We start from the raw sequence: 27,035 nt of genomic DNA, 5'->3' as shown, positions 1-27,035 counted from the left end.
ATTCTCTGAGCTTTGTCTATGAGGTCTATGATGTCGCTAACCTTAGTGTACAGAATAAATAAAGTTTTACCTACTAATATATGCTCTGGTAGTTTTTGTTTTGTTTTACTCGTGTGCTTATTTTATCTAGTTCAATTGAGCAGCAAGTAAATACAACTTTGATTCAAGTGGTTCATGCATTCATATTTATGTATAGACATGTAGCATGCACTGCACAAACTATTAGGGCGGACCACACGTTTTGAGTGCACTCTTTCATTTTTAGATGAATTAATGGAGAAACATGATCAGGTGTAGGAATTCTTGTTAAAACCAACAGACAGCCCATTCTCAGAGCAGTGCTGAGGGCTGCAGGACCAAGAACTTCATACACACACACACACACACACACACAAGGAAAGACTAATGGCTAAAAGAATACATGAGCTGAGAATTATAACCAAGTTCATTTAGATTTCTTATAGCTAGGTACTGTACATGGATGGTCTTCCATTAAACTGTATTTAACCATCACAATCACTTAGAACATAGAATGTAATGAAAAAGAAAATATACATACATTTTGGCTTGCCTCTCCCCAACAGTGGTTTAATAATAGGTGTTCAGGTAGCAGTGGTTGTAATATTCTATAAAATACTGTAGCACTGGCATTCCACTGGAAGACCCCACATGTTTCACTTCACCACTGTGACTTGGAGTGCTCTGCTTAATCCACTGAATTAACACATCTTTATGCTAAAAGCATTTATTACTGCTACGATATAAGGAGAGCCTTTCAGAAGGTAGGCTCTTCAACAAAAAACGAATCTGATACCCTAATGTTGAGTAAACCATTGATGTTATATCATTGTATTACTATTTAGCACTCAAAGAAAAAATAACACACATCACCCGTCTCTTGGTGCTGAGCCACACTGTAAGAATAGAATCAGGAAAAACAAAGCAGGGGCTCGCAACTCACTTTTGAATGTTCCAAGTTTTTATTTACGACAAATAATATTTTCATTATTATTTGTTTTTATTCTTTGCAATCTTTGCAATTAATGGTGTTTAACACACACTAGTAGTACTTTGTTCTGAATTGGTCATTTATACATGTGATTTCTTTCACATAATTCAACTGAATTCTCTCACTAGTTCTATTGTAGATCATCCCATTGTGGATTGTAGCTCGCTGACCCCGTTTTGGAAGCACATTGCAAAACTATTCTCATGGCCTTGTCTAGTGTAATCTGCAGTCTACTATTATCTCACTGCACAGCACTGCACAGCAGCAGCTGTTTTAATACAAATTAAACTTTGGTATAACTAGGGATTTCTGTGTCATGCAATTTGTCTAACCATCCCTGTTGTTCTCAGCAAATCTTTGCAGAGGTCAGATACATAGTATGCCCATACACGCATGCATTTTTGCATCGGGAGCAAAACAAAGTATGGCAGTATAACTATAATAGTTGTTAGGCTATCCTAAACCTACAGCATCATGCCATTATCTGAAATAAGATCTAGGGGAATGTGAGTGCCCTGGACAATCATGCACTTATAAAACTGTGGTTAAACAAGTCTCTTATATAATGTTAATGTTATATTATGTAATGTCTTTACAATAGGTAAAGCTATATTTATTAACATGATCTACAGATAATTTGATTTGTGTGCATATGTAATGGCACATAACTTCAATAGACTTACATGATGAGTAATTTAACTTTGAGGAACATGCTTCACGTGACATCACAATATCACCAAAGGCATGGCCTGTGACATCACAATATCGTCATGCTTCATGTGACATCACAATATCACCGGAGGCATGGCCTGTGACATCACAATATCGTCATGCTTCACGTGACATCACAATATCTCCTTATTGTTGGCTCGCTGAAAAGCGAGACCAGAATGTTCTCCCAAATCTTTATATAGTAAGGTTATTGTCCTCAAAACTGTCCGACAGTACAAAGGCAGGGCCTTTAACCAATGTGGGAGAAGCGTTCTTGGTGACATCAACACCAACAAGTGCGACCTGACTGACGTCTGACTTCATGGATGATTGGTGTCATAGACCACAAGAGAAGGACACAATATGTCCACATATGGGCATTCCCACTTTCCCAGATACTATGGGCTTAATATTGATGACATCAGGGATCTCCATATATGGGCATAAAAGGTAGCCTGATTTCAGACTCAGCGCTGGAGCTTGAGAGTGGGCGGGTCTATGGGCTGGAGCCAGGCAACATAAAAGGGGCAAGGACTGAATTAATTTGCAAGTGTGACGATTCATGACATCAGGGATCTCTATATATGGGCATAAAAGGCTTGTATGATGTCATAGGTCTATGATGTCAGACAAGGACAGAATTCATTAGCAACATCATTGTGATGTCAGAACAGGTAAGCTATATCCTTCTGCTGAGCTGGGATGAGGTGTCATGCACTGTGACGCACGCTGAGGTGTCATGCACCCTGGCGCACACACAGGGTCTGGAGGATCTGGGTTGGATAGTAAATGCGACCTACGTTCTCAATAATAATTCATTAATACAACAAACTACTGTTATTACCCAACCCAGAATTGACCAACATTTTTTATTTCTAATTTCACCATACCACGTCATATTATGTTTTCATATTTTGTTATACTTGAGGGCCATGTGAGGCCCCCCTTCCTATATAAACATTGTAAATTCATCACTGGTGCAGCGATCTGTAAATCTGTAGATGTAAAATTGTGAAGGCCGCCTGTAACTCTAGTCAATAGAATAAAGCAACACAGTGTCCACCACTGTGAAGTGATCCACTTCTCCTGTTTTATAATAGGATTTGTCACTGAGAAAACGCCTGCCAGGAGCCATTGAAAAATACGTGCTGTCGTAACATTAACCACAGTTCAGCTGAACCTGATCACAGAGGTTTTTTTTGTTCACACACAATAAGATATGTAACACCAACGAAACTAAAATATTAAGTCAAGCAATAGAAACGCAGTGGTGTTAAAGAGGCATTATGTAACTTTTTTAAATTAATGTCATTAGAGTTACTAGAGTATATTAATACAATATAATTTATACAATTAGGGTGGTTGTATTTTGTAGCCCTGCTCTTCTACACTTAGATTTTGTCAAAGGTCATGTCTCACCAAGACAATGGATCTGACACAAAGTTTGACCTGATGGTCTACTCTAGATTCCTCAATGATAAGAAATTCAATCAGCACTTGTGCAGGAAACCGGATTAGAATCTGGGGTAGCAGAGGAAAGCCTTTATTGATAGTTTTAAGTGAACATGGACAGGAAACGGAGAGAGAGATGTGGAGGGACATGCATAAACATTGTCGGGAATGGGACTCGAACCTGTGATGCACTGGCAGGATACATTAGTATCCTTTTTTACTATTTTGAAAAATGTACTAAATACTTCTAATAGCCGATCTACATCGACAAATCGTGAGCTTATAGATCAGCTATTTGAAATATTTAAAAATGTTTTTAAAAACAGTAAAAAAAATGGCAAGAGTTTAGGGATAAGGGTTAAAGTATGGACGAAAATAGGGCCCTATCCATACAACCATCTTTCACAGCCGTAGATACATCTTTTTCTTGTTATTGAGGGAATATAAAATTGTGGACCGAGTCTGGGGATCTCGCCATGAGCAGTGATGACAGAAATAGTTCAAGAGCATTCATTGCACACAGCATACCCATCCTGAACATTAATATGATGGAACTATTGGTTCTACATGCCACGTTGACATACCACACTTTAATTCTTTACTGTAGATATGGAGGGTGTAGCATATTTTTTTAAAGAGCTACTGTATGGTATATGCTTGTTTGTACTTATTTCTCTATATCATCTTGTGTTAACTAGATGATCATTTGATGTCATAAAACATTGTTCAAGTGCATCATGCTCTGAACATGAAGAGAGCATTTGGTAAACTTATCTTACCATTGGTTCTACACAGTAGTGTTACAAGGCATCAGAGGACTTCTAATATCCCACGCACATTAGAATTAATTAAATTGCACCATGTTATGCACTTAACATTAACTAACATTGGTTCTGCATACTAATGTATGTTAGAAGTCCAGTGGTTACCAGGAAATATTCACTTGATTCTATGAAATGTAATGAAAGTTGTTGGTCCTCAAGATTTTAGTTCAGGCTCAAGACTTTGCTATCACATCCAATATCAATGCAAGGCCTTGACAAGTTGACATTTTATAATGCAATCTCTGAGCTTTGTCTATAGTGCTACTTACCTGTTTAATGTACAGTACAGTCCTGGGGTGTGATGGAGGGTTGGTCTGAAAGTGGAGACAAGGGGGGGCCACCAGCCCACCACAGTGTGCTCAGTTATCTCTTCCCCTGTAACACCACTATAGTGTTTACCTCTCTAAGAACCAGCGGACTGAAACCAGTAGTGTTACTCTACTGGTAACGACAAGTTACTGTTAAGACCGTTCTCAAACCTTTTGTACTTTTCTGTTCATATGTATAGATGGATTATCCGAAAAATGCATACCTAGTGTATGCAGCTCATTTCATATTGCACCACAAAATAAGCTTACAGGTCTGTCATGTATGTAAAAAATAAAACAACCACTAAGTGAATTATCCAAATGTATTGTACTTTAATTATTGTCCAATTTCCCACATGGGACAGACTGTCGCTGGAATGACTGCTAACAGCAGTAACACAATACAGCAAGCAAGAGCCCATGCCATTGTACCTGAAATAAGACCCTGAATATATAGAGAGGGGTAATAGTTTAGAAGCTGGTTCCAAACATTCATGCATTTTAATGAGAGGTGAAAGTGACATGAACAATCCTGCACATTAGAGAAACAAGTAATACCTCTTGTATTCCAAGCATGACTGATATCATGAGCCTTGTGACAGAAACACATTGGTGTCTTAATATTTGATAAATCTTTTGAAAATATAAAATTTTAAATCCAGAAGACACTTGACTGTTCTAAACAACATGATTTGAAGATCATACGTTCCATTTTTCTATCAAGTGAATGTTTACATTAGGAGGCATCAGTGAGTGGACCCAACACGGCTATAGCCTCAATCTCTACAAGTCCAGCCTAGAGACAGAAAGAGAAGACAATCAATAACGATTTTTGGATCATTGGATCAAGCACCATCTAATAATGTGGGAGTGGTAAAAGCTAAAGGTTATTAACAGGTACTCACTCTGGGCAAACCAGCTACCTGGTAGGCAGCCCTGGCAGGGAAGTTGGTGGTGAAAACTGTATAAAGTATTACATAACAGAGGATAAAATGAACAATGTACACAGAAATGTTATATAAATTCACACACACACACACACACACACACACACACACACACACACACACACACACACACACACACACACACACACACACACACACACACACACACACACACACTATATATATTTACATCACTTGTGGGGGCATTACATAGACTTCAATTCATTTTTATGCAAGTCCTGTGGCCTCACCCTAACCTCTATCCCTAAACCTAACCCCCTAACCAATATCTAGAGGGGGTCCCTGCGTCATCTCTCTCTCTGCTAAGGGGTCCTTGGCCTGAAAATGTTGAAGACCCCTGGTCTTCAACGTTTTCATTAATTCATCCGAGGAATTAATTCATCCGTTGAAACCTGGTTTAACATGAATAGAACTGCCACTTGCAGTGATTGAACTCATGATTTGTGGTTATCATCTCACAAGACGAGGACAGACGGGTGCTACACGTTAAGACCAGTGATAGATGTTTTATGTGGCATGACAGAATCTCCATTCATCTGTGCTACAGCACTGGTTGCAACCATGATGATTCACATGGAGTGTGTATATTATATTTATCAAGGCTATAAAACATTTATATGTACATTATGTACATGATCTGTCTGATCTCGTAGTCTTCTTTTTCTTGACTGTTTTTCTGTGATACGTCACATTCATGATACCATCACATGACTTGCCCTGCCAAAAGTGTTACATACAGTAAAATGTCCTGTTATTCATGAGGTTACAACAACAAAAACCTTGATCTGTTTATCAAAATAAATGATGAAATGATAAAAGATATTTTCAATTGTAATTTGTTAATCAATCCAGCAACAGAGCTTTACAGTGTGTAATGCTGTGCAGTATTCTACATTTCTCTTCGTAGAGCGCAGCACACTACTGGGTGTATCTCACAGGTCCATTTAGTTACATTATTTTGTACACTCTCAGAGTTAAATGAACACTGAGGATTGTACAGTGTATGTATCAGATGTGGCCTGTTAGCTGCCACCTACTGTAGTACAAGACCTTGTATTCCTTGGCAGCAGAGGTTCATGTTTCATGCAATGCAGTAGCATGGCACATCACTGTTTCTCTGTGCCAGGTAGAAACAGCATGCACTGTGCTTGACTGTAACACACTGTTACAGACTTTTCAAACATGCTGAATGTTGCAAATAAAAGTATGTGATCTGATCTGCTTCAACAACATCAGCAACAGTCAGAATCAATGTGTTCAACAAAAAAAGTAAGGACGTTTAGATGAGTAATAGCAAACAATAAATAAATAAACCATTGTTGTTGATCGTGTTCAAGACCTAGTACCTAATGGTCTGTGGTTTTCTGAATTAATTTACTTGAAAGTGAAACCCCCACACTACAACTAATGTGGCCCTCATGTAAGTTCTTTGGTCTACACTGACACCCAGTGGAAGAAGTGTATAGTGCATGATTCAAAGAATCATTGTAATGTGATATTGCAATGATTGGCTCACTGCAAAAAAACTAAAATAAAATATGTTATACTTACACTGTTTATAAACATCATTCACATTGGTGAAGTCATTCATGTCAGCTAGAAGCACCGTGGTTTTGACAACTATGGAAAGAAAGACAAAATACTATATGGAAGGACTACAACAACTATCAGGTGTAAAGGTCAGCATACATGTGCCATTTAAAATGAACAAATGGAGGCACTGATTTTCAGGTAGTTTTCAGACTCACCATTCTCATAACTGCACCCAGCGGCTTTAAGGATTTCACCCATATTCACAAGAGCCTGTTTGGACAAATTTATAACGTTCAGGCTCATTTTTATGTGCACTGACTTAATCAAACAGGGCTGAAGTCAGTTCACTGTTCATCTAAATATTTACCTACAGTGTGTGCAATCTATTTACATTACAAACAATGAAACCTTCATTCTCCATCATCATTTCTATGGTCGGTTTGATGTGATAACCATATCTTTGCTAAATGTACTGATGGCACCTTCACTTATTATAAAGTATAGAATGGAGAGTGAACTGTTTTAATTCTTCTACAGTGCCCACACACATTTCTGTGTGTTGCCCACTGCTGTACCCTACTGGATCCCCCTCCAGTGAGGAACCCCCACCAGGAGGACAGAGCACTCCCCACTGACAGGCGCCGCCCCAGCCTGTAGGAGTATGTGCAGTAACAACTGCACCCTCCCCGCCTGGCTTCCCTCCCCTGAACACGGCCAATTGTGTTCGACACTGGACGAAGCCAGATGCAGCGCGGAGGATTCAATCCCCAGCCTACCAGCGTTTTTCAACTGGTGGTCCGTGGACCACTGGTGGTATGTGGACGTGGAAGTGAAGTTCATTGTTTGTTTTATTTGGACGACATTTGGAGAAAAACATTATCATCATTATCAGTGCTCATTTGAGGAGGCGTATGCTTTACATGCTCATTACATGTCCACAGACTGACAAGAGGCACATGTATGAAACATACATGTCTCTTGTGAAGTTCTGGATGAGTTGTCACTAGCCGATTGGTTTAAATGGGGTCACATGGAACAAATCAGATTCCAATCTGGATGTGGCACAGATCTGATTCAGGCTGGATTTGACTGTGTAAATGGGGCCTAAATGTGGCCTGAATGACCTGGTGACCTAAGATCCAAATGTTGCCATTTACTGGGAAGTCGGAGGTCAATAAATTCCACAGGCAAGGGAGTTTGAATCTGAAGAAGGGGAAGTGTACCAGTTTTCCTGGTTTGGTCATCATTATTTGTTAATGGGCCCAAATAATCGCATGTGTCTGCTCATTCATACACATTACAAATCATTATATCAGTTTAATATAGAAGGTTGGATAAAGTAAGAGAACGGAATAAGGGTGACCATGGGATAGGAATAGATCAGTGGCTGGCAAGTATGATATGAAAGCTTTCTTTACAGCTGCTGAAAAGAACGTTTCAGAGCTTACTTGCCAGCATTAGTCATAAATGGATAGTTGGATACCATCCCGAGTTAGACCGTGTTTAGGATACCTGGAACCCCATATACAGAGATAACTGACCTATTCTCAATCCCAACATACGAACCCGGGTAGCTGGCCTTACAACCCAGATACTCACATCCTTCCCACTGACTCTCCTTCCATTCTACTGCTAAGGGACATCTCGGTTTAATTCCTGCTTGGACACCATCACAGGCTCACAGCAGTTCTTGACTTAGATTTAGACAACCAAGAGAGTGAACTGCTAAATCAAGTCCTGCCATCATTTAAGTACAGTGTAATGGAAGTGGTGCAACAATCAAAAACCACAAAGTCTAATTCAATCTTCCAGTTTTGAATTTCTGGTTTAACGTCTTGACATTTAAATCAGTAATTGAGGGGCGTTTCTGACCAATCACCTGTCTGGCCTGGGCCTGAACACCTCCTTCAACCAGCTGTCCACTGGTAGGGTCCATACCCAGCTGTCCTGAGACATACATGGTCCGATCAACCACCACTGCTTGGCTGGAAAGACACAATAAGAAAATAACAGTTAGTATCACTGATAATGGATCCAATCACATTTTCTATTGTGGTCTTTTCCCCCTATCATTTAGTTTTGTAGAAGCATTGTTCTGGAGGAAGGGTTTTCAACCACTTTAACATTATTACTGAAGCCATAAGATGTGAATATTGTGAACTTCTTTTGACCAGAACATTTATAATACATTTTGTATTCCTTGCAGTGGTTTGTTTAGACACACTGGAATCAAAATCAACCAATGGTCAAACAGTCAACCAGATTGATTGATTGATTGATTGATTGAAGACTTTATTAGGAGTTTGCATAGGAAAGGTACAGTTTCATGACGGTACAGTTCACTGGTACAAGGTCTACTAAAAGGAGATCCCAGAAAAGATTAGCTTATTTCCACAGGAAACCATTTAAGTAACCATTTAAGCAAGGCTGAGATCCCAGAACGGCCCCCTCTGCTGCCACACATGGATGGACAGCACTCAGTAGTAGACCTAACTACTGAACTTTGCCCCCCCCTTCCTACACACACTATTGGACAAAATCTACACACCCCTAAGATAGTAAAAAAACAACCACAAAAAAACAACAACACAATGACACTGTGGAAAAACTTGACTTTATTCTGCATATCAACTCAAATCCTAATTGTTGATTGTTGATCGGATGTAACTGGGACTAATCGATTAAGATCGATGTGAGATGTCAGTCACTGTTTGAACACGTGACACTTGGTTGATAAACTCGACATCTCAGATCTCACCTGTAAGGGCCAATAGCTGCAGGCGCCTTCGTTGTGTTGATTATCCTCCTGATGATGGCAGCCATGATATAACCTGTATTTTTGTTTTTGATCTGTAGATTAAATAACTGCTGTACTTTCGCAGGGAAGACAGAGGTAAAGATGACATGTACAGTGTACACATTGGCTGTGGCAAAACAACTCCCCCTTTTACCATAATTAAGGATGTAGACGTACAGAACATAATTTACATTGGCATTTATTAAGCTTATCCTAATATCAGACATGTATTTAGCTTAATCGCATCTACGAAAACTACTCAATTCACAATGTAGCATCTCATGCTCCAAAACAGTGGTTCTCAAAGTGGATTCCAGGGACTCTGTGACTGTGTGGGTGACTTTAGGGGGTCTAAATTGACCCTTACAAGTCTGTAACTCTTAATGGAACCAAATGAACCCGTCGGGGTTCATTTGGTTCCATTTGTATACTGTCAGAGTTAAGGACGAGACCTTGACATTTGAAAGTTTGTGAAACACTGCTCCAAAACATGCTTATTTTCGCTTTTATTTACGTTTTCCTTGCGCCAATACAACGTATATTACATGACCACAACGTAACCCGAAGCGGATATTACGTCAGCTCTCATCAGGAAGGAGGAAGTTGACTTGCATTCTGAAGCTGAAAGTCCACATGTTGGATAAAGATCATAATACTCTATGATAAAGATGTGCGCAGCACCACATTTTGTCCTATCGTTAGATTTGGATTCCTAAGGTAAATATAATACCTATATTATGCATTGTGTTATAAGCGTGGTGGTGTGATATCTAATATTGTGCTAAAAACACGTTTTACTGTAGCTCAAGTGCAGCTCATTTAAAGTGACACATGATGATGATGCCATGCAGTACGTGGTGGAAAAAGTAATCACATATCAATACTGCGATGTAGAAATACTCTGCTACAAGTAAAAGTACGGAATTCAAAATGTACTTGAGTAAAGGTATGAATGTGTTGGCATCAAAATGTACTTAAAGTACTAAAAGTAAAAGTACAAACTGTTTGAAAATAGCAGATCTACAAGTTCACAACACGTCGCGATCTTGTTGCGCTGTGAGCTTGTAGATAGGCTATTTGTTTTAAATCCATTGATTGTATAAAATAGTGCTAAAGTGGTTTATGTATGTTATAATATTATAATTATCTGCAATGATAGTAACTAAAGTTTTCAAATAAATGTAGTGGACTATAAGTAGGCTACAATATTTGGATCCAAGATGTAGTAGAAGTAAAAGTATTGGAAATTGGAAAAGAACAGTACAAATAGGCCTACCTCCAAAGTACTTGAGGAGTACTTATTTTACACCACTGATGCCATGTGTTTAGCCCTTTCTCTGTCTCTTTCAGCTGTAGCACATAATAATAAACCTGCCTGACGCTAAATCTTATTTGTGTTTAGACGATGTCGGCTGACTCGGCTAAAAGCAGGAGACGGGACAATAAGATGAGGAACCAGCCTGTCAGTGTGCAGTATGAGGATCCGTCATCTTCTCAAAATGAGCCGAGCTGCTCACAGAATAGACACACACCACAGAATAGACACACACCACAGAATGGAGACACGCCACGCCATGGTATGCTTTTCTCTACTGGCCCCTATAGGAGCCCTGGTCTGTACTGTATGCGTGTATCAAAACAGCATCTTGGGTAAGGCAAGACCCGCCCGCGGAAGCTTGTGATTGGCTGAACCGGAGGTAGGGAGCGCTCCGGTGTGTTCACTAACTTTACTTGGACCACGTCAAGGTGCCGAAAGTCAGGAGGACACAGATTTACTATTCTGTCCCCCTGGTTTTTACAACTTCTAATGGCACTGAGTCAGCTCATGCGACCTTCGCAACGCTCGACACGGCGACTCGCTCGCTTGGCGGTGTCTCACGCGTGGCTCATAGGTCGCATGAGACGGTGCGCCTCCGTCATCTCCACCACTACTTTACAAGAACGAGCCTTACCCAAGGAAAGATGCTGTTTTGATACACGTGTATACTCTTTTTTTGTATTTGATGACTGTTGTGTGTACACACGCACACTATAGTGATATACCAGCATAGTGACCTTGTAGTTAGAGTTTCCCCCCTGAGATTGGGAGGTCGGGGCTTGATCCCTGGCTGGGTCATACCATAAAGGTATGCAGGGACCAGCTTTTCTCATGTGACTGCTGCTGCTACACACTGTAAAATCCATAGCCTTGGATCATACATGGGCAACTGGCGGCCCGGGGGCCACATGCGGCCCCCACCTTCAGTTAATGCGGCCCGCAGGTTGATATCAGAATACTGATATATTATTGATATCAGCTGTTTCAATTCCAAACATGCAAACATGACCCTCTTTAGTCTATATTAGTAGCTTAATGAATAGTATAGTATTACTAAAATGTTAGTATTGTTTATGTGAAACATATTTGTATTTAAGTTGATAAAGTTAATAACTAAATGTATTTCAAACTAAATCAAAATGTTACATTTCAGGATTCCAATTTAAAAAATAACCACAAATAATTCAAGATTCCAATTCAAAAGAAGCACAAATAGCAGATCTACAAGCTCAAGTTTTGAGCTTGTAGATCGGCTATTTTTGCTTAATTTGAATGAGATTCTAGAATGACAAATTAGGAGTAGCAATATGCAATGTGGCCCTCTGGAGTGAAGGTGGAAATATAGTGGCCCTCGCCATCATCAAAGTTGCCCACCCCTGCCATGTATATTATGTTAGAATCCATAAAGTAATAAATATGACAGCCTTGATTCAAGGCTATAAAGTCCTCATTGTTAAAGGTGCTCGTATATATTCAAATTTGTTTAATCATTTCCAATGTCACTTGTTTATCCTGTTCTCGCTCCTGATTGGATGAAATTGGTATTCCAACATGAAAATGAGTTTTCGGTTTACTAAAGAGCACTCTATAGCAATTTAACATTTATTTATCCAAACAATGTCATTACAACACCTTAACTCTGGTGTTAATATAGATCACACCGAGAAAGGAAAAAGAAAAGTCAGTCCATGTTTGTGTGGTCCAACAGTAGATCTAACTAATTGATTTATTCAAATTAAATCTTTGTTATTTTTTAAATACAATACAGGGGTTGACACTTGACACTAAGGTGTTCAAATTTGGTTACATTTATTTTGTAGTTAGAAATGGATAAATAAAAGGATTTTACTTTGTATGGTAAATTAAACATTTGCCTCGGTTTCTTTCTTTTCAAGGTCAAGGTAGGTATGGTCCATCTACAGCAGGGCAGAGGGGCTCTCAACATCAGGGCGGATGGGTGCGTGGACACCAGAGAGATGGAGGGGGCTATGCTGAAGAGATGCCCAAGAGCATCACTGGTAAGAGCAAACTGATGTTATACAGAAGATCTTACTTAATTAACCATACTGCTCAGTGCTGTTGAGTCAGCATTGCCTGGATTATTCAGCTAAGTTAAGTAATGATTTAATGACATGTACAGGTATTGAGGCTTCCACTTCATGCCACGCGTCTATGGCCGTTTCATAGTAGACATGTTGCATCTCTATAGCAAAGGCAATGTAAAGGAAATGGAACCAGTGAAAGTATCCTATTTCTTTTTTGTAGTTTAACTGAAATGAGTGAAATCTAATCAAACCCCACCTCTTCTCCAGCCAAAACATTTGCCCAGGCCAGGGCTGCGGAGGTGAGGGCCATGTTGAAAGCTGTTACTAAGCCCACAGGCAACACCCTTACGTTTACGGCCCTGCCTAAACACATGAGGAGGAGAGCCATGAGCCACAACACCAAAAGGCTGCCTTGCAGGCTGAGGGAACAGGCCAACAAGATGGTACGCATCACTACTCATACATGAACGCTGCCTGCTAGCAACTATCCATTCATTTATAGTGATTCGATGGTGATTACTCTATCGAATATATATATTTATATCATATAAACTCAGCACAAAAAGAAAGGAAACTTGACTTGGGTCCATTATACTGTATCTCCCCTTTAATAATACCAAATTGTATTGTGTTTACTGTATATCATTTTTATCGTTGATTTGTCATCTTTACAACGAGGTACAGCATTCGAGGCATGAGCTACACAGCTTAATGTGTGGATAGTGCCGACCAAGACTTTGCCAAAATGGCTTGCAATACTGTTCTGTTTTTTTTTCCCTTATTACTGCGTGAGAGTGCAATCATTCAATGCTCCAAGCAAAAAAGGTGAACAACAAAAGAACAGTATTGCAGGCCTGCCAGGCCATTTTGACCATTTTCGGAGGGGCGCTACCCACCACACGTCTGGCTGTGTTGCTCATTCCACGAATGCCAGATCCTTACAAGCTGTACCTCTTTGTAAAGGTGACGAATCAACGATAAAAATGATATAAAACACAATACGAATTGGTATTATTAAAGGGGAGATATAATGGACCGAATTCAAGTTTCCTTTCTTTTTGTGCCGAGTTAAGATATTTTGTCAATGAATAGATATGAATTTTACATTTCTCACAGAGTAAAACTCTACAAGCTCACAATATTTTGCGATGCCAGCTGTTGTGAGCTTGTAGATCTACTATTTTGGCTATTGTATTTAAAAAAATAACAACATTGATTTAATTTTATTAAATCAATTAGATCAGCTGTTGGACCACATAAACATGGACTGTTTTTCCTTTCTCTGTGTCATTAAACTCTGGACTGGTAATAATTTGTGAAGCCACCGCAACAACACAACAAGCACTATCTACAGTAAACTCAAAATCTATAAGGTGTTGCGCTATTATGTAAATCTGACATTTACATTTTTTGATTACTTGATTCAGGATAATCGGACGGGATAGTTTCTTGATAATTGGGTAGATTCACCAAACAGCTTTTAGCTTGCCAGCACACCTGGACTGTTTATCTACAGTTGAATAAGTTGGATGGCAACACTCTAGTGATAAATATAATTTTTTCCTCTGTTTCTCAATTATCGTTGTTCAGTGATTTATTATTAACATTCCAGAATGTTCCATGTACTCATTTATCTATCTTTCACATTCCTTATCATAACGTATGACATTGCTATTGGCCACCGTCTCCTTCAGAAAGCGAAGCACGTCGGACAGAAGAAGGAGCAGGGCAAGAACAAGAGCCGCAAGGCCCGTCGTCGTCATGGTAACCTACTGCTTGATTTCAACCGACGCCAGAGAAAGAACATGTGGCTGGAGACTCACATTTGGCACGCCAAGCGCTTCCACATGCTGAAACAGTGGGGCTACTGCCTTGGGGACAGGCCCACCTACAAGTGCTACCGAGCCTCTTACAGGGCCATGAGCAGCCACTGTCTGATACAGGTACAACATCATACACTGCAAAACCCCAAGTGTTCATTTAAAGTAACTCTAAAGACACGTTTCAAAGCATAATAAATAATATGCCATGATCATTGTGTCATTGAACATGATTGTGCAACACACACAAAGGCTCTCTCTCGTTCCCTCTTAAAGCGCATGCACACATTGAAATTATGTTACCGTTATAACATTCCATTTTTGGGCACAAATGGAACTATTCTGAAAAATGGAAAATGCTGACATTACACACGTGTTAGGAGGGTGCTGTATGTCAAATGTATGAAAAAAAAAGTTGTGGATGAAATGGACGTTATTTAGGTTCCTCTTGTTGTAGAGAATGAAGATTACATATTGGACAGTGATAGTCTACAATTACAATTTAGCACTTTTTCAGAGGCTCTTATCCGGAGCAATTTGGACTTCCTTTCCTTTTGTACACAAATGTGTACAAATGAACACTGAGGATTTTACTATTAAGAGGACCCACGGTATTTACTCATATACAATTAATTTAGGTAAATTGTAGCTGAAGCCATGTCATGGATATGTACTTTGCTTTTCTGATTGTTCCAAACAGGACCTTTCTTATTACTGCTGTATAGAGCTCATGGGAGCAGAAGACCAGCTGCTTGCTTCCCTCTCACAGCTGACCAGCAAAGACGTGGGTGAGAACACACTGTAATACACGGATGAAAATACTTGGATTAACTGCATAATACTTCACGCTGCTTTTACTAACTTCTAGATAGGTTTATGTAACATACCTTGATATCTATTAATTCACGTAATCTTTGTATCTGTCCCAGATGAGAAGGAAACTGATAAACAGTTAAAGACCTGCACCACCTAGACCTCCTTTTTTTCTTTTACCAAGTAACTTTGCATTTGGGAGCAGCAACATTGCTGGTGTGCAGACTTTTATTCTAGTATACTGTATCTGACCCAGGCATAACTCAGGCAAATCAGCCTCAAACCCATATCCATATTGAGTCGATAGGTCATAATGGTACTAGTGGGTACTGCACTGGGTATTCTGACGAGTACGAAGGGTACTCTGAAATCAAATACAAAAAGGGTATTACATAGTGGGGATGGGGGGAATGCATTCTCAACTTGCATGGATATGACTTACACAACTTTCAGAATTATTTGCCTGATGTTGGACCAGTACTATTCATACAATCGTGTCATCCGACCGATCTTATTTTGATTGTTATTTTTTCTTTAAGATTTCTATTTTTTATTTATTTTTATAGGGCAGTAGACTGACAGCAAATGGGGAGAGAGACTAGCCTAGTAAACGACCAACTTCCGTTCTCCAGGAGGATTCCAGGGGCGGGTACGAGGCTAGAGAGAGACGGGGAGTGACACGCAACAAAGGCCGTCGGGAACGGGACTCAAAATTTGCAAGGCTACAGATTTGATGAGTTAGATTTCCGATAAGGGAAAAAATAGAAATTATAGCCGGAAGAATTGCCTAATAAAAACATTCCGACTGCCGATATATTCGTCTCACCGCCAAAGCCGAATTAGGAATCATTCCGAATAGCAGTAAACATAGTGTTGTGTTTTGTGTGTGGTTCTAGGACCAACGTTTGCTGCAGCAGCATGTCTGCTGGGTCGAAAACAGGGCAGCACAATGGTCTATAAAGCAGGACAGTACCCCTCACAGCCCCTGGGTCCTGTCACCTTCATGTGGAGACCCCGTACACAGGGCTCAACTCATAGACAGCTGTGGATCTGGATTCATCCCACTCTTAAACAGGTACAGGACTTTACTCATCTTTGCAGTTTATTACATTCCAATTGGGTGTTATTCTGTCAAATACCCTTGATTAGAAATTGATTCTTTGAACAGAGCAGGGAATGTTTCTTTATATTGAAACGGACATGCCTGTCATAATGCAAAGTTTTTTAAAATACCCCTCATTGTCAACTAATTATAATTAAACATCAACACTTCATCTAACTCTGAAAACGTTTCATGTTCCAGGACCTCCTTCCTGAGTTACAAAATGTGTGTCAGTGTTGCGAGCCAATATTCCCACCAGCTGCTCCAGTGGTCACCACAGCAGAGCATACTCCCAACCCAGACCAGGAAATCAAGTCTGAAATGACCCATCCAAACAAGCAGCAGGCCCCAGGAACCAAAAGGAAGCGCAGTTGTAAGGATGATAATGGACCTCCAGCCAAAAAGATCCTGGGTGACGGAACCAGATCTCCCACCACGCCAGTAAACTGGAAATCAAGCTCAACTGGAATTAGTATAAAGTATTCTGTCTACATTTTATGTTTTAAACCGAATCCAAAGTTAGGCTCTGAAGTACTTTCCGTTGCCATGTATTTACCTGAAAATGGCTTAATTTGCTTTTGCACTGTGCTGTTGCAGCGACCTGACAATGGAGATGGTACGCTATCGGCTGATCGGACCACATTCGTATTCTGTTCTATCTGAAACACTTGAAGCTGCCACAGACTGTGATGTAAGTAATGTGGATTTACCAGCATGGGAAGCAGACACCGGCTTTCAGATTTCTTTTTAATCTTTAAACTGAATGATATATCTTTGTAAAAAATATAATTTATTTTTTCTAGTCTATCAGTAAATCCCAGGCATCTTCCCTTTGGTGGCCTGAGCATTGCAAAGATGAGCAAAAGATGACCCTACATCGACAACAAGCTGGTGTCTTTATGACACTGAAAGGTTGGCTGCTCATGTGTTCTCTCAATGTTTTGTTTGTGTATATTAGGGCATTCACGAATAGTGATTTTTAGTATTCAAATGATTCGACCTCAAAGTATTCGAATAGTCGAATATTCGACAAGATTGGCCAAACTGTCAAATATTAAGTAAGCAAGAGGCGAACATTGTGAAAATAGCCAATCTACATGAGCATGTTAGATCTGCTATTTTCACAATATTTATCTGCGGAACTGAGTCACATTAATTGTAATGCCTACAATTCCAAGTGCTTGTCAGGGTGGGGGTCCCCAGTTCAAATATGTTTATTTTAGGGGTCACAGCCTAAAAAGGTTTGAAAACCCCTGGTATAGAGCATTAACAAATTCATCCAACAGGGGCATTCTTATGACTTCTTATGACTATTAAAAAAAAGAAAAACACACCCAATGTGAAGTGGTGGTCGTGCTTGCATAACGTCTTCGGACTAGGATTTGAGTCTAGGATGTACAGGCTATGCTTCACACACACGTTTTGCTATGGTAAAACGCTGAGGAAAAAGGCTACAGACACACGCAACAGCCACTCTATGGAGCGGTTTACCACCGCTCAAAAAAAGAGAATATTCGACTTCGGTGAAAAACGTCGAATAGTGACTTTGATATTCGAATATGTGGTGAATGCCCTATTGTGTATATGCATATGTACATGTACAGTATATCTAACCCTAAGTGATCTCTACAGGCGTCTACTCCACAGGAGAGGTCCCTTCAGGCACGGTGCTGGGTCTGACAGTGGATGACCCCAGGTTGACATTACCCGTGAAGAGGGTCAAAGCAGTGCCTGATATAAAGCAGGCGCAAGGTAAAATCGGGCCTGACGGACATAACTTTCACTGATGCACCTTATAAGCCTGTGTATAATTAATTTGTTCTAATCGGGTTTTCCCTGTTCAGTACAGTTCACACACAGTACACACTTCACTGCTCCATTTCACGTTTCCTGGTGTCTGGTGAATGTAGTTCACCAGACGACATTAGATGAGAGATTAGATGAGTAGATGAGCGAAATAACAGTGAATCAGTGTGTTGTTTGTATTTCTGAGGCAGTTGCAATGAGTACGCATCTGGTTCTGTGCTCCAGGGGAGCCTCTGCCAGGCCATGCAGATGTACCAGGTTCGAATCCTGGCAGGACCCTGTACTCGGCCAACACCCTCAGTGACAGACAATATTTTACTGATTTGCTCTAGGGCAACGAATGAGGAGTGGACAGTTTAGTCAGGGTCGAATTTGTGTGTACTGTGTACGTATGTGTGTGTGTGTGTGTGTGTTAGTACCCTCCTGTTTGCAGTGCACATATTTGACCCAACATTAAAAAAAAAATGTAGCTCATACTGTACTCTCCTCACTCCTCCCCCTGTTGGGGAATCCTTTCCTATGTTAGAGCAGAAAGAGAAGTGTCACCATTTCTATTGGCATTATTCAGTTATGTTATTTTTTATAGGGCTATTTTAATAGGTTATATACAAAATGCAATGCACAGTTTAATATTAGCCTCATAAACCATCCTCCTCCGGAACACTACATACCATTTGCTCTCTAGAAATCAAATCGGAAATTTCAGAAGGAGGCTGGTTTATATGGGTTGTTTGGCTCAGATTTGTGATCTTTCCATAAACTGAAGTTGAATACATTTGAAGTTAATGATTTCTCAGTATTGGCATTACAGAGAAATCAAAACATCAACATTTGTGATGTAAATTTTACAGTGTCAGAGGGACACACAGTCACTGAAATTAAGAGAAGCAGGGGCAAGCATGGTGGGGGGGCTTCCTCCTTGCCCGCTTGGATCATTGTTACTTCTGTGGTCACTGAGGCCCCCTCTTCCAAAGGAATTAATAATATAATAATGAATAGGTAATATAGGAACCGCAACGTTTCTTTAAGATCAGATATAGCTTTCACAGAATTTTCAAGTGGCCTTCCTCTGCCTAGTGTGACTATGCACAATTTCATGGAAAGTCATTAACCTGACTCTGCCAGATGGTGGCAGTATAGTTCTGAATCCTGCATCCATCTGGGATCTCATTCTCAAGCCCAACCTGAAGAAGGCTGTTCCTTTTTTCAAGATACTTGGCAGGTGATTGGATGGGTCCGTCTGGCCGTGCTAACTCCAACCAATCATATTGACGTGTTTACATGACGTACTGTATAGTAGCTGTGCAGGAAATTAAACGCACGCAGTGGTGTAAAGTAACTAAGTACATTTACTCATGTACTGTACTTAAGTACAGTTTTTAGGTACTTTTACTTTACTGGAGTATTTTCATTTTTTGGTACTTTTACTTCTACTCAACTACATCTCAGAGGTAAATATTGTACTTTTACTACACTATTTCTATGAAAACTTAAGTTACTAGTTACTTTGTAGATTTGGATTATTATTACAAAACATGCATTACCCACTTCGGACATTTGAAAATAGCAGATTTACAAGCTCACAATGTGTCGCTATGTGACGCATTAGAGGTGCTTGTAGATCTGCTATTTTCAAAAGATTTATATACATTTGAAAACTGCATTACCTTTGGTACTTTAAGTACGTTTTGATGCCAATACTTTTGTACTTTTACTCAAGTACATTTTGAATTCCGCAATTTTACTTGTACCCACCCCCGCGTGTCTCTCGCTGGTGCAGTCACAGAGCAGCAGCACCGACTTGTTTCTGGTAGTGGCCATGATGAATAGTGAAGGAACTACAGTGCAACAGGCGCCTCTCGATCGCGTCATTCACCTGGTATCGATACTTGCTAAGATCCCGCCCGTGGCTGCCACTGATTGTTTCGAGCCTGGCGCTGTTTGCCGTCAGCTCCAATACCCTGAGTGATTCCAGATGGAGATGTATTGTGAACTCGCAACCATCTGGCGGAGTCAGGTTATCAAAACAGACCACTCCTGCAAACTTTGGAAGCCAATCTTAGACAATCAGGATGGAATATGAAAAATCTGAAAGACCTGTTTCGTTTAATGACTATACATAGAGATACTGTGTATCTATTTGTGTAATTATTGGACAAAATCTGTAGGAGTACTGCCAAAAAAATGTGTTTGGAAAAATTGGCCTCCGGGTGGCGAAGGATTTCGGGCAGAGGTTATGCTTTTCCACCCAGGGAGTGTGCGTGCAGTTTCGCTGCCATCGTGCCAACGGTGCCAGAGATTAGTTATCCGCAGGCGGAAGGACACACGGACAGACTGACAGGGTGCAAAACATAGTCTCAGCCATGCCTTTCGGCCTGGCGGAGACAATGAGCCTGCTATAGACCTCCCAATCAACACAATGTTTATGAACTTTTAGAATTATGAGAGCGTAGACCTTTACAAACTCGGTGGACGTTGCTAAATCGGAGGTGATGATGATTTGTGACTTTTAACACCAACATCCTACAAAGAGAATGGAATAAAAAAAGTACTTTTTTAAATAAATAGGGGTTCCAATATTAACATCAGCAAAATATGTGTTTATAAATCACTTTCACAGTGTAATCCCAAGTGTTTATCCAGGCGTATGTTCAGTACTTCCAAAAACATTGCTTTTTTGCTGAAAAGTATACTTTTTAAATCACTTGCGGTATAACTCATCTCATGCATGAGCGTGGGATGCGCCTGGGGTTCAGCGTGAGCTGAGTTTACATGGACACATTTTAAACAAAGTTTCAGCTAAAGGTTTTGTTTTGGAAGTAATGAGGACATTTGGATGACACAAAGTAGTTTGAGTTTATAAAGTTTTGATAATGTTTTGTCCTATTCTACCTCTATTATTATTATTACTAATCTTTATTTATTTTAAAAAAAATGCATTAAATCAAATGAATGTCTCCATATAATCAAGCCAACATGGTCTGAATAATTGTAGGGAAGAACTGTATTCTTGTGAGAAATGCATTCCTTTAATATGTCTCTAGTCATGTAGGAGTGTGCCTTCTTTGTGCTTTGTTTTGTTTGTTTCAGAGGTGAATGAGGAGAACAGAGAGCTGATGTTGCATGGGGTACCAGAACACTGCAGCCAGAGCTCCTTGTGGGACCAGTCTGTCCGTGACAACGTCACACACAACATGATATCAGCACAGGTAACTCGTCTCTTTATGTCTACTCTTTATAACTTTATAATAACACAGGTTTTTATTACGGTATGTTTTTAGTATGAAACGCATACAGTGGCAATGTTTATAAATATACTCTGCTGTGTTTTACCCCAGGAGTTGAATCGGATGAAGAGTGAGATGTTGGTGCCAGGCTCCAGGTACCCGACTCCTTTGCAGGGCAGGGTCCCTCTCCTGCTAGTTCACCAGCCTGGGAAGCAGGTGGGACAGGAGATGAGCTCCTGGGGGGCTGGTTGGGACCTGCTGCTGCCCAAGGGGTGGGGCATGGCTTTCTGGGTCCCACTGGTAAGTTGTTATAGAAGGTAGTTTGTCTGATGTACTTTGGTTCAGCATTTTAAGAATTTTCAGTATTTGGAATCACAGGAACCAAATTCCAATGTTCAAACTTTTCCGTTTCCGACCCGCCTCCTCTGCACTCCTATGTCCTCCATTTGCTTTTGGAGGATGCGTTAGGATACATTAAGTGTATCTTTCATGTCTCCTTTGCAAAAGCGTCTTTGTAAGAATGTGTGTCACTCCTCCACATGACGGCCTTCTAGACTCCGGAGTGGTCCAACTGTGAAATCCGTTTATAAACTCCAAAACAATATCAAGAATATTTGCAGTCATTTTAAAATGTAGCGCACTCTGATGCCTAAAACGAAACTGATCGGTTCCTCCGTCCTTGCCTCTCCTCATGTCCTTGCTTGCCTTGGAGGCGGGGTGAAGGTGCGAGTAGAGGACGCAAGAATGGAAGTTTGAGTATTGGGATTGGGTAGATAGGTGAACAGTGCACAATTGATCTCTTTCAATATTTATTGGACTAATAATTATATTATATAATCTACCTTCATCATATTAATCCATTGAATATTACAAGAGATGTATTTATTGTTCTGACTGTTGGCCTTGTTGTTTAGTTGACAGTTGTTTCGTGCATTTTCATTTTGCTTTGTCAAGTAAGTTAACTCATCTGGTGCCGATCCCGAACTAGTTCGGCTTTTTTTCGTCCGGGGTGCCGATCCCGAACTAGTTCGGCTTTTTATATAAAATTAATTAAACACCCGAAGGCCTTACCGAATCCCCGGGCAAAATGTTCGAGCAGTCCGTCGGCCGCGATTTGTTTACATCGGCCCGCGAGAGCGTCGCGCCGCCGATCTTTGCCGTTGAATCCAATGCATTCTCAGATCTTTGAAGCTCATTTTCTCTGTTCTATGCCTTTCTATGAGGGGCGCAAGGTTTAATCACGGCTAAATCGCCGACAATTGGGCTTCTAACATGAGTGGTAGCCATTAGCCAATAGCTAACTTCAAGCTAACTTCATCCTGGTCCTGTTCATGACACAAAGGAAAGTGTTCACGCGCGTCATGGCTGCAGCATTATGTCTATGTTGGCTGATCTGGCCATTGGGCGCCATCTAGTGGAGATTTCGGGCACTGTATGAGTAGAGTGGGAATGCTAAATGCTCAAGATTGAGTTGAAATCTTCCATTAATTAGTTTTTCCTCCTCAAGGTGTATAGAGGAGTTCGTATCGGTGGTCTGAAGATGAGTCTGAAACACTCCCAGAATAAAGGAGCTCCTCACTTTCCTCATGACTACCCAGACTGCCCTGCTGGTGTACGTTTTCAGCAGGAGCAAGAAACCCAACTCTTGAATAAGTTCAAAAGGTCAGTAGTACAATGAATGAATGGCAAATACAACTAGACTTTGCTGGCAAAAAAAGTCTTAGTTCGAGAACAATGGTGTTGCCTATAGCAACCAACTAACTAGATCTGGGCTACATTATGTCTTTTAACTTTTTGAAATTATGTATAGTACTTAGTGTGTTGTGTTTAACTCACACTTGTAGTGTAACATTTCTCAAACCAAGAAAAGAAAAGGGGTCATCTTGTCATGATAAGACGCTATACTCAGTTGCCATTCAAGGTTCAAGTTTATTTGTCTTCCTTTGGAGAAATTTGTCTTGGAGACAGAGCCACATCTGCATTGTACAAAAACACTTAAAGACAAAAACAAAAAACAGACATATTCAAAATTGTACGTGTTATTACTTGCACCACCAGAGCACAAGTAGAGTGATCGGTGCTGTCTGTATGCATGTGGCTGACAATACAAAGGCAAAGCCTATAGCCAATGAGGAAGCAGTCTCCGTGACGTCACCACCAACCAAAAAGTGTCGTCACAGACAGCTGTGCCACATACATACAGACAGACAGCACTGATCACCCTACTTGCACACTCTGCTGGCGCACAAGTAGGCCATATTTGGCTATGAGTGCATAGCCTCATTGAACATGCAAGTTGTTACCTCGTCCAGCACCTAGTCATCACCTAGTCATTTTGAGTTACTTTCTCCTCATTGGCCCCATAGCAATATGGGGTCAGCCATAGCCATATTTGGAAATTTGCGTCACTTTCTCCTGTTGTAATTATTTGGTCTCTTTACAAAAGTCTCTTTCCGAAAAAAAAGTGCGACCTGATATATAATAACTTTTGTCATTTCTTGTTTTGTTTGATAGGATTCTTGCTCAAATGATTGCTCGTCATTGCATCCAAATTGGCTCCATAATTGTGAAATGGTCAGCTCCGAATCCTCTTATTGGTTAAAAACATAAAAAATCTTAGTCCCTGCCTAAATCAACTGCAAGTTTGTTGATAATGGGAGATTCATTAGAAGGAAAGTAAGCATTCCACAGCTTTGACCCTGATTAATTTCCATTATGAATAACTTCCCATCTACACTGATGAGATGGTAATAAGGCTGTGTGTTACTCATCCTCCATAATCCGCTCTTCAGCAGGCACGATTTGTTATATAAATTGTCAGGGCTGCCCGACAGTTTGACAAGGGTTTAACCTTCTCACCTCCTCTCCTGTAGGCGTCCGCCTGCCAAACGGACCAATTACATAAAACATGGCTGCCTGGCTCCCTTCCGTTGCCCCTGGCAACAGCTGGCTGAAGAGTGGGAGCTAATCATGAGGGAGGGGGACAGGGGACAGAGTCAGATCCAACCTGCCATGCCTGGTGCCGAAGTTGATGTGACACTAATGGTGCCACAGAGTAGCTTCACTCTTCTGAGGTACAATGTTTTCTGTTCTTTTTACTTCATGCTGGGTCTCATCGTGTTGAGAATCGAAGTGCTCTTTCAGTAACGTCCGTGGTCCCTGCACACAAACCTGCAAATGAATCCACTAAGTAGCCCCCATTAATTCCACAGACTTATAAAAGTCCCTTGAGCTGTGCAGCTCAAGTAGTGTTTTTTTTTCTTCTTTTTTTTTGCCCTTTGTGTTTTAATCGTCACTTATCTTTTTCCTTTTGTTTTTTCACTGAGACCCTATTGGAGCGTTTGACAGGCCTGATGCATAGCCCTCCTCCAGTCTACCTCCCTTTCATCATAACTCCTCTGATGAGAATACCCAAAGTACATCCAGCTTTAAATTGCTGCAATATATCACAGAGATTAGTAGAGGTGAAGAGTTGCATCTATCCTCATAAAAACGTCACACTGGCTTTGAGTAATGGACGATTTTATGAGCAGAAAATTGGATTGATTTTACGGTCTTTTGGCTTCGCTTTTTATTTTGGTCACTTTGGGATTGCGGAATGTTAAAGAATACACATTTCAAAGCAATTATTAGAATGATTTAAAAAATGTAATGTGCCTTTTGAATTATTGATCGTGATAAATATTCCCCGAATTCTAAAAGGTTGTATCTGTGTTTCCCAGAAATAGAAAGTCTCTGAAGCTGCTGTCTGGTTGGTGCAGACCCACAACCTCAAGAGGTCAGAGGTCACTACGTGTGGGGGAGGTGCCACCTCTGGACCGCTCATACATCACGTCGTTTCTCTCAAATCACAGGAACAGCTTGGTGTGGCTTCGTCTCTCGCTGCTGGCAAAGGGGAAGCCAGAGCTACATGCTCTGGTGTGTGTGCCCACCCACGAAGACCTGACACGGCTGCAAAATAAAGAGCCTGACTTCAGCGGTCCACAGGAACCCCCTCACAAGGACCACTTAAAGAACAGAATAAAACGCCACAAGAAGGGCTCCAAAAAGATTACACCATTGTCTGAGAGAAAGGGCTCAGAACTATCTTCTGCCTCTGTTCACGCCACAACTACAACCACTGGCCCATGCCTTACCTCATCTCTGGGCCAGCCCCCTGCTGCCATCTCTGCCACTCCCGTCGCCCTATCCGATCAGACCGCGACTTCGAGCCACACTCCAGCCAAAGACCCTGAATCAGCCTCTTCCTCAGGCCTCATCCTGGGACTGTGGCCTGATCCTTTGCCCAGCGTCACGTCACACTGCTCTCGTGTGACGTTGGGCTGGGTGACCCAGGGGGACTTCAGCCTTTCCGCTGGCTGTGGGGAAGCTCTGGGGCTTGTCAGTGTCGCTGGTCTCCTCCATACTCTCCTCAACCAGCCGGTGAAACAGAGAGGCCTGCTGCTTCTGCGCAACCCCACTTCATTACAGTACCGCTTCGCTAAAATAAACATAGAAGTCTAGGTCACAGATCTCAGATCTGAGCGTCTGCAGCAGAGCAGAGCCCAATTTTCATTTCAAGTTATTGCATAAGTCATTTTAGTTTACTTATCTTTTGATTTGTTTACATTAATACCTTACTGAATAGAGGGTTCATAAAGTACGGTTAGCAGTGGTGTCCTGTTAAAGGTTTTGGTTGAGTTATACCTTTTTTTTTCTTCTTTTTCATATACCCTTATCCAAAATCTGTTGCCATAACTTATCTATTCAATGCATGAAGTATTATACTGTTGTCATGGCATTCTTGGTTTGAATAAGGTTAATCACTCAGTTTGGGTTTTGGAAAACAGTTTCAGTCTGAGAAATGCATTTTCTGTTCAATACCACTGTATCCCTCACATTTCTTTCTGACAAATCTTGTTTGAAAATTACGGCAATTAAATATTCAGAGTGTCATTTGAGGGCAATTAAAGATTCCCCTGCTGTAATAATTGTGCCTCTGTCTTTGACATTTACAGTACATGATGCTGTGGCATTAAACATTTATTCTGTGTAGTTACACCTGGCTTGAAAACAGGCTTTCCACACTTCCCATAACATGTAGGTGCCAGACAAGAAAATCTTGTTGCTTGGCAACAAGAAACTTTACTAGCACTTAATATAGTTTGTGTGTGTGTGTGTGTGTGTGTGTGTGTGTGTGTGTGTGTGTGTGTGTGTGTGTGTGTGTGTGTGTGTGTGTGTGTGTGTGTGTGTGTGTGTGTGTGTGTGTGTGTGTGTGTGTGTGTGTGTGTGTGTGTGTGTGTGTGTGTGTGTGTGTGTGTGG

The 27,035-nt window shown here is 40.7% G+C and overlaps 2 protein-coding genes across 4 annotated transcripts; one reads left to right on the top strand and one right to left on the bottom strand.

The window, feature by feature from the left end:
* Positions 1-4,613: 4,613 nt before the first annotated feature.
* LOC308307593 (2-iminobutanoate/2-iminopropanoate deaminase-like) lies at positions 4,614-9,697 on the bottom strand. Its single transcript, XM_080752861.1, has 6 exons — positions 9,564-9,697; positions 8,685-8,790; positions 7,021-7,075; positions 6,824-6,892; positions 5,210-5,265; positions 4,614-5,100 (listed from the first exon to the last, which is right to left on the bottom strand). The coding sequence occupies exons 1-6, from the start codon at positions 9,626-9,628 to the stop codon at positions 5,041-5,043; spliced, it is 411 nt and encodes a 136-aa protein (XP_080608987.1). The 5' UTR covers positions 9,629-9,697; the 3' UTR covers positions 4,614-5,040.
* A 514-nt stretch (positions 9,698-10,211) lies between these two features.
* pop1 (POP1 homolog, ribonuclease P/MRP subunit) lies at positions 10,212-26,679 on the top strand. 3 transcript variants are annotated; one of them, XM_080752661.1, is made up of 16 exons: positions 10,212-10,319; positions 11,005-11,179; positions 12,816-12,938; positions 13,233-13,408; positions 14,660-14,908; positions 15,486-15,573; positions 16,495-16,673; positions 16,902-17,179; positions 17,298-17,391; positions 17,504-17,612; positions 18,348-18,452; positions 21,597-21,715; positions 21,845-22,033; positions 23,241-23,395; positions 24,607-24,807; positions 25,456-26,679. In XM_080752661.1, exons 2-16 carry the CDS (start codon positions 11,008-11,010, stop codon positions 26,234-26,236), a joined length of 3,018 nt encoding a protein of 1,005 aa, XP_080608787.1. In that variant the 5' UTR covers positions 10,212-10,319; positions 11,005-11,007; the 3' UTR covers positions 26,237-26,679. The 3 variants fall into 3 exon arrangements, with proteins under 3 accessions (XP_080608787.1, XP_080608786.1, XP_080608785.1); XM_080752660.1 differs by having other exon boundaries at positions 18,333-18,452; positions 25,462-26,679; XM_080752659.1 differs by having other exon boundaries at positions 18,333-18,452.
* The last annotated feature ends 356 nt before the right edge of the window (positions 26,680-27,035 follow it).

This window comes from Nannobrachium achirus (assembly GCF_963921795.1).
Source record: "Nannobrachium achirus genome assembly, chromosome: 2".
NCBI classification, from domain to species: domain Eukaryota; kingdom Metazoa; phylum Chordata; class Actinopteri; order Myctophiformes; family Myctophidae; genus Nannobrachium; species Nannobrachium achirus.
The sequence above is the reverse complement of the archived record's forward strand: the minus strand, read 5'-3'. Positions and strand labels throughout refer to the sequence as shown.

Bases quoted from the DNA above. Each gene is read 5' to 3' on its own strand.
- LOC308307593 (XM_080752861.1), bottom strand. From the start codon at position 9,628: ATGGCTGCCATCATCAGGAGGATAATCAACACAACGAAGGCGCCTGCA. The intron at 8,791-9,563 runs GTGAGATCTGAG...GTGTCTTTCCAG, and splicing joins GCAGCTATTGGCCCTTACAG to CCAAGCAGTGGTGGTTGATC. The intron at 6,893-7,020 runs GTGAGTCTGAAA...TTCTTTCCATAG, and splicing joins TGGGTGCAGTTATGAGAATG to TTGTCAAAACCACGGTGCTT.
- pop1 (XM_080752659.1), top strand. From the start codon at position 11,008: ATGTCGGCTGACTCGGCTAAAAGCAGGAGACGGGACAATAAGATGAGG. The intron at 11,180-12,815 runs GTATGCTTTTCT...TTTCTTTTCAAG, and splicing joins TGGAGACACGCCACGCCATG to GTCAAGGTAGGTATGGTCCA. The intron at 23,396-24,606 runs GTCAGTAGTACA...CCTCTCCTGTAG, and splicing joins CTCTTGAATAAGTTCAAAAG to GCGTCCGCCTGCCAAACGGA.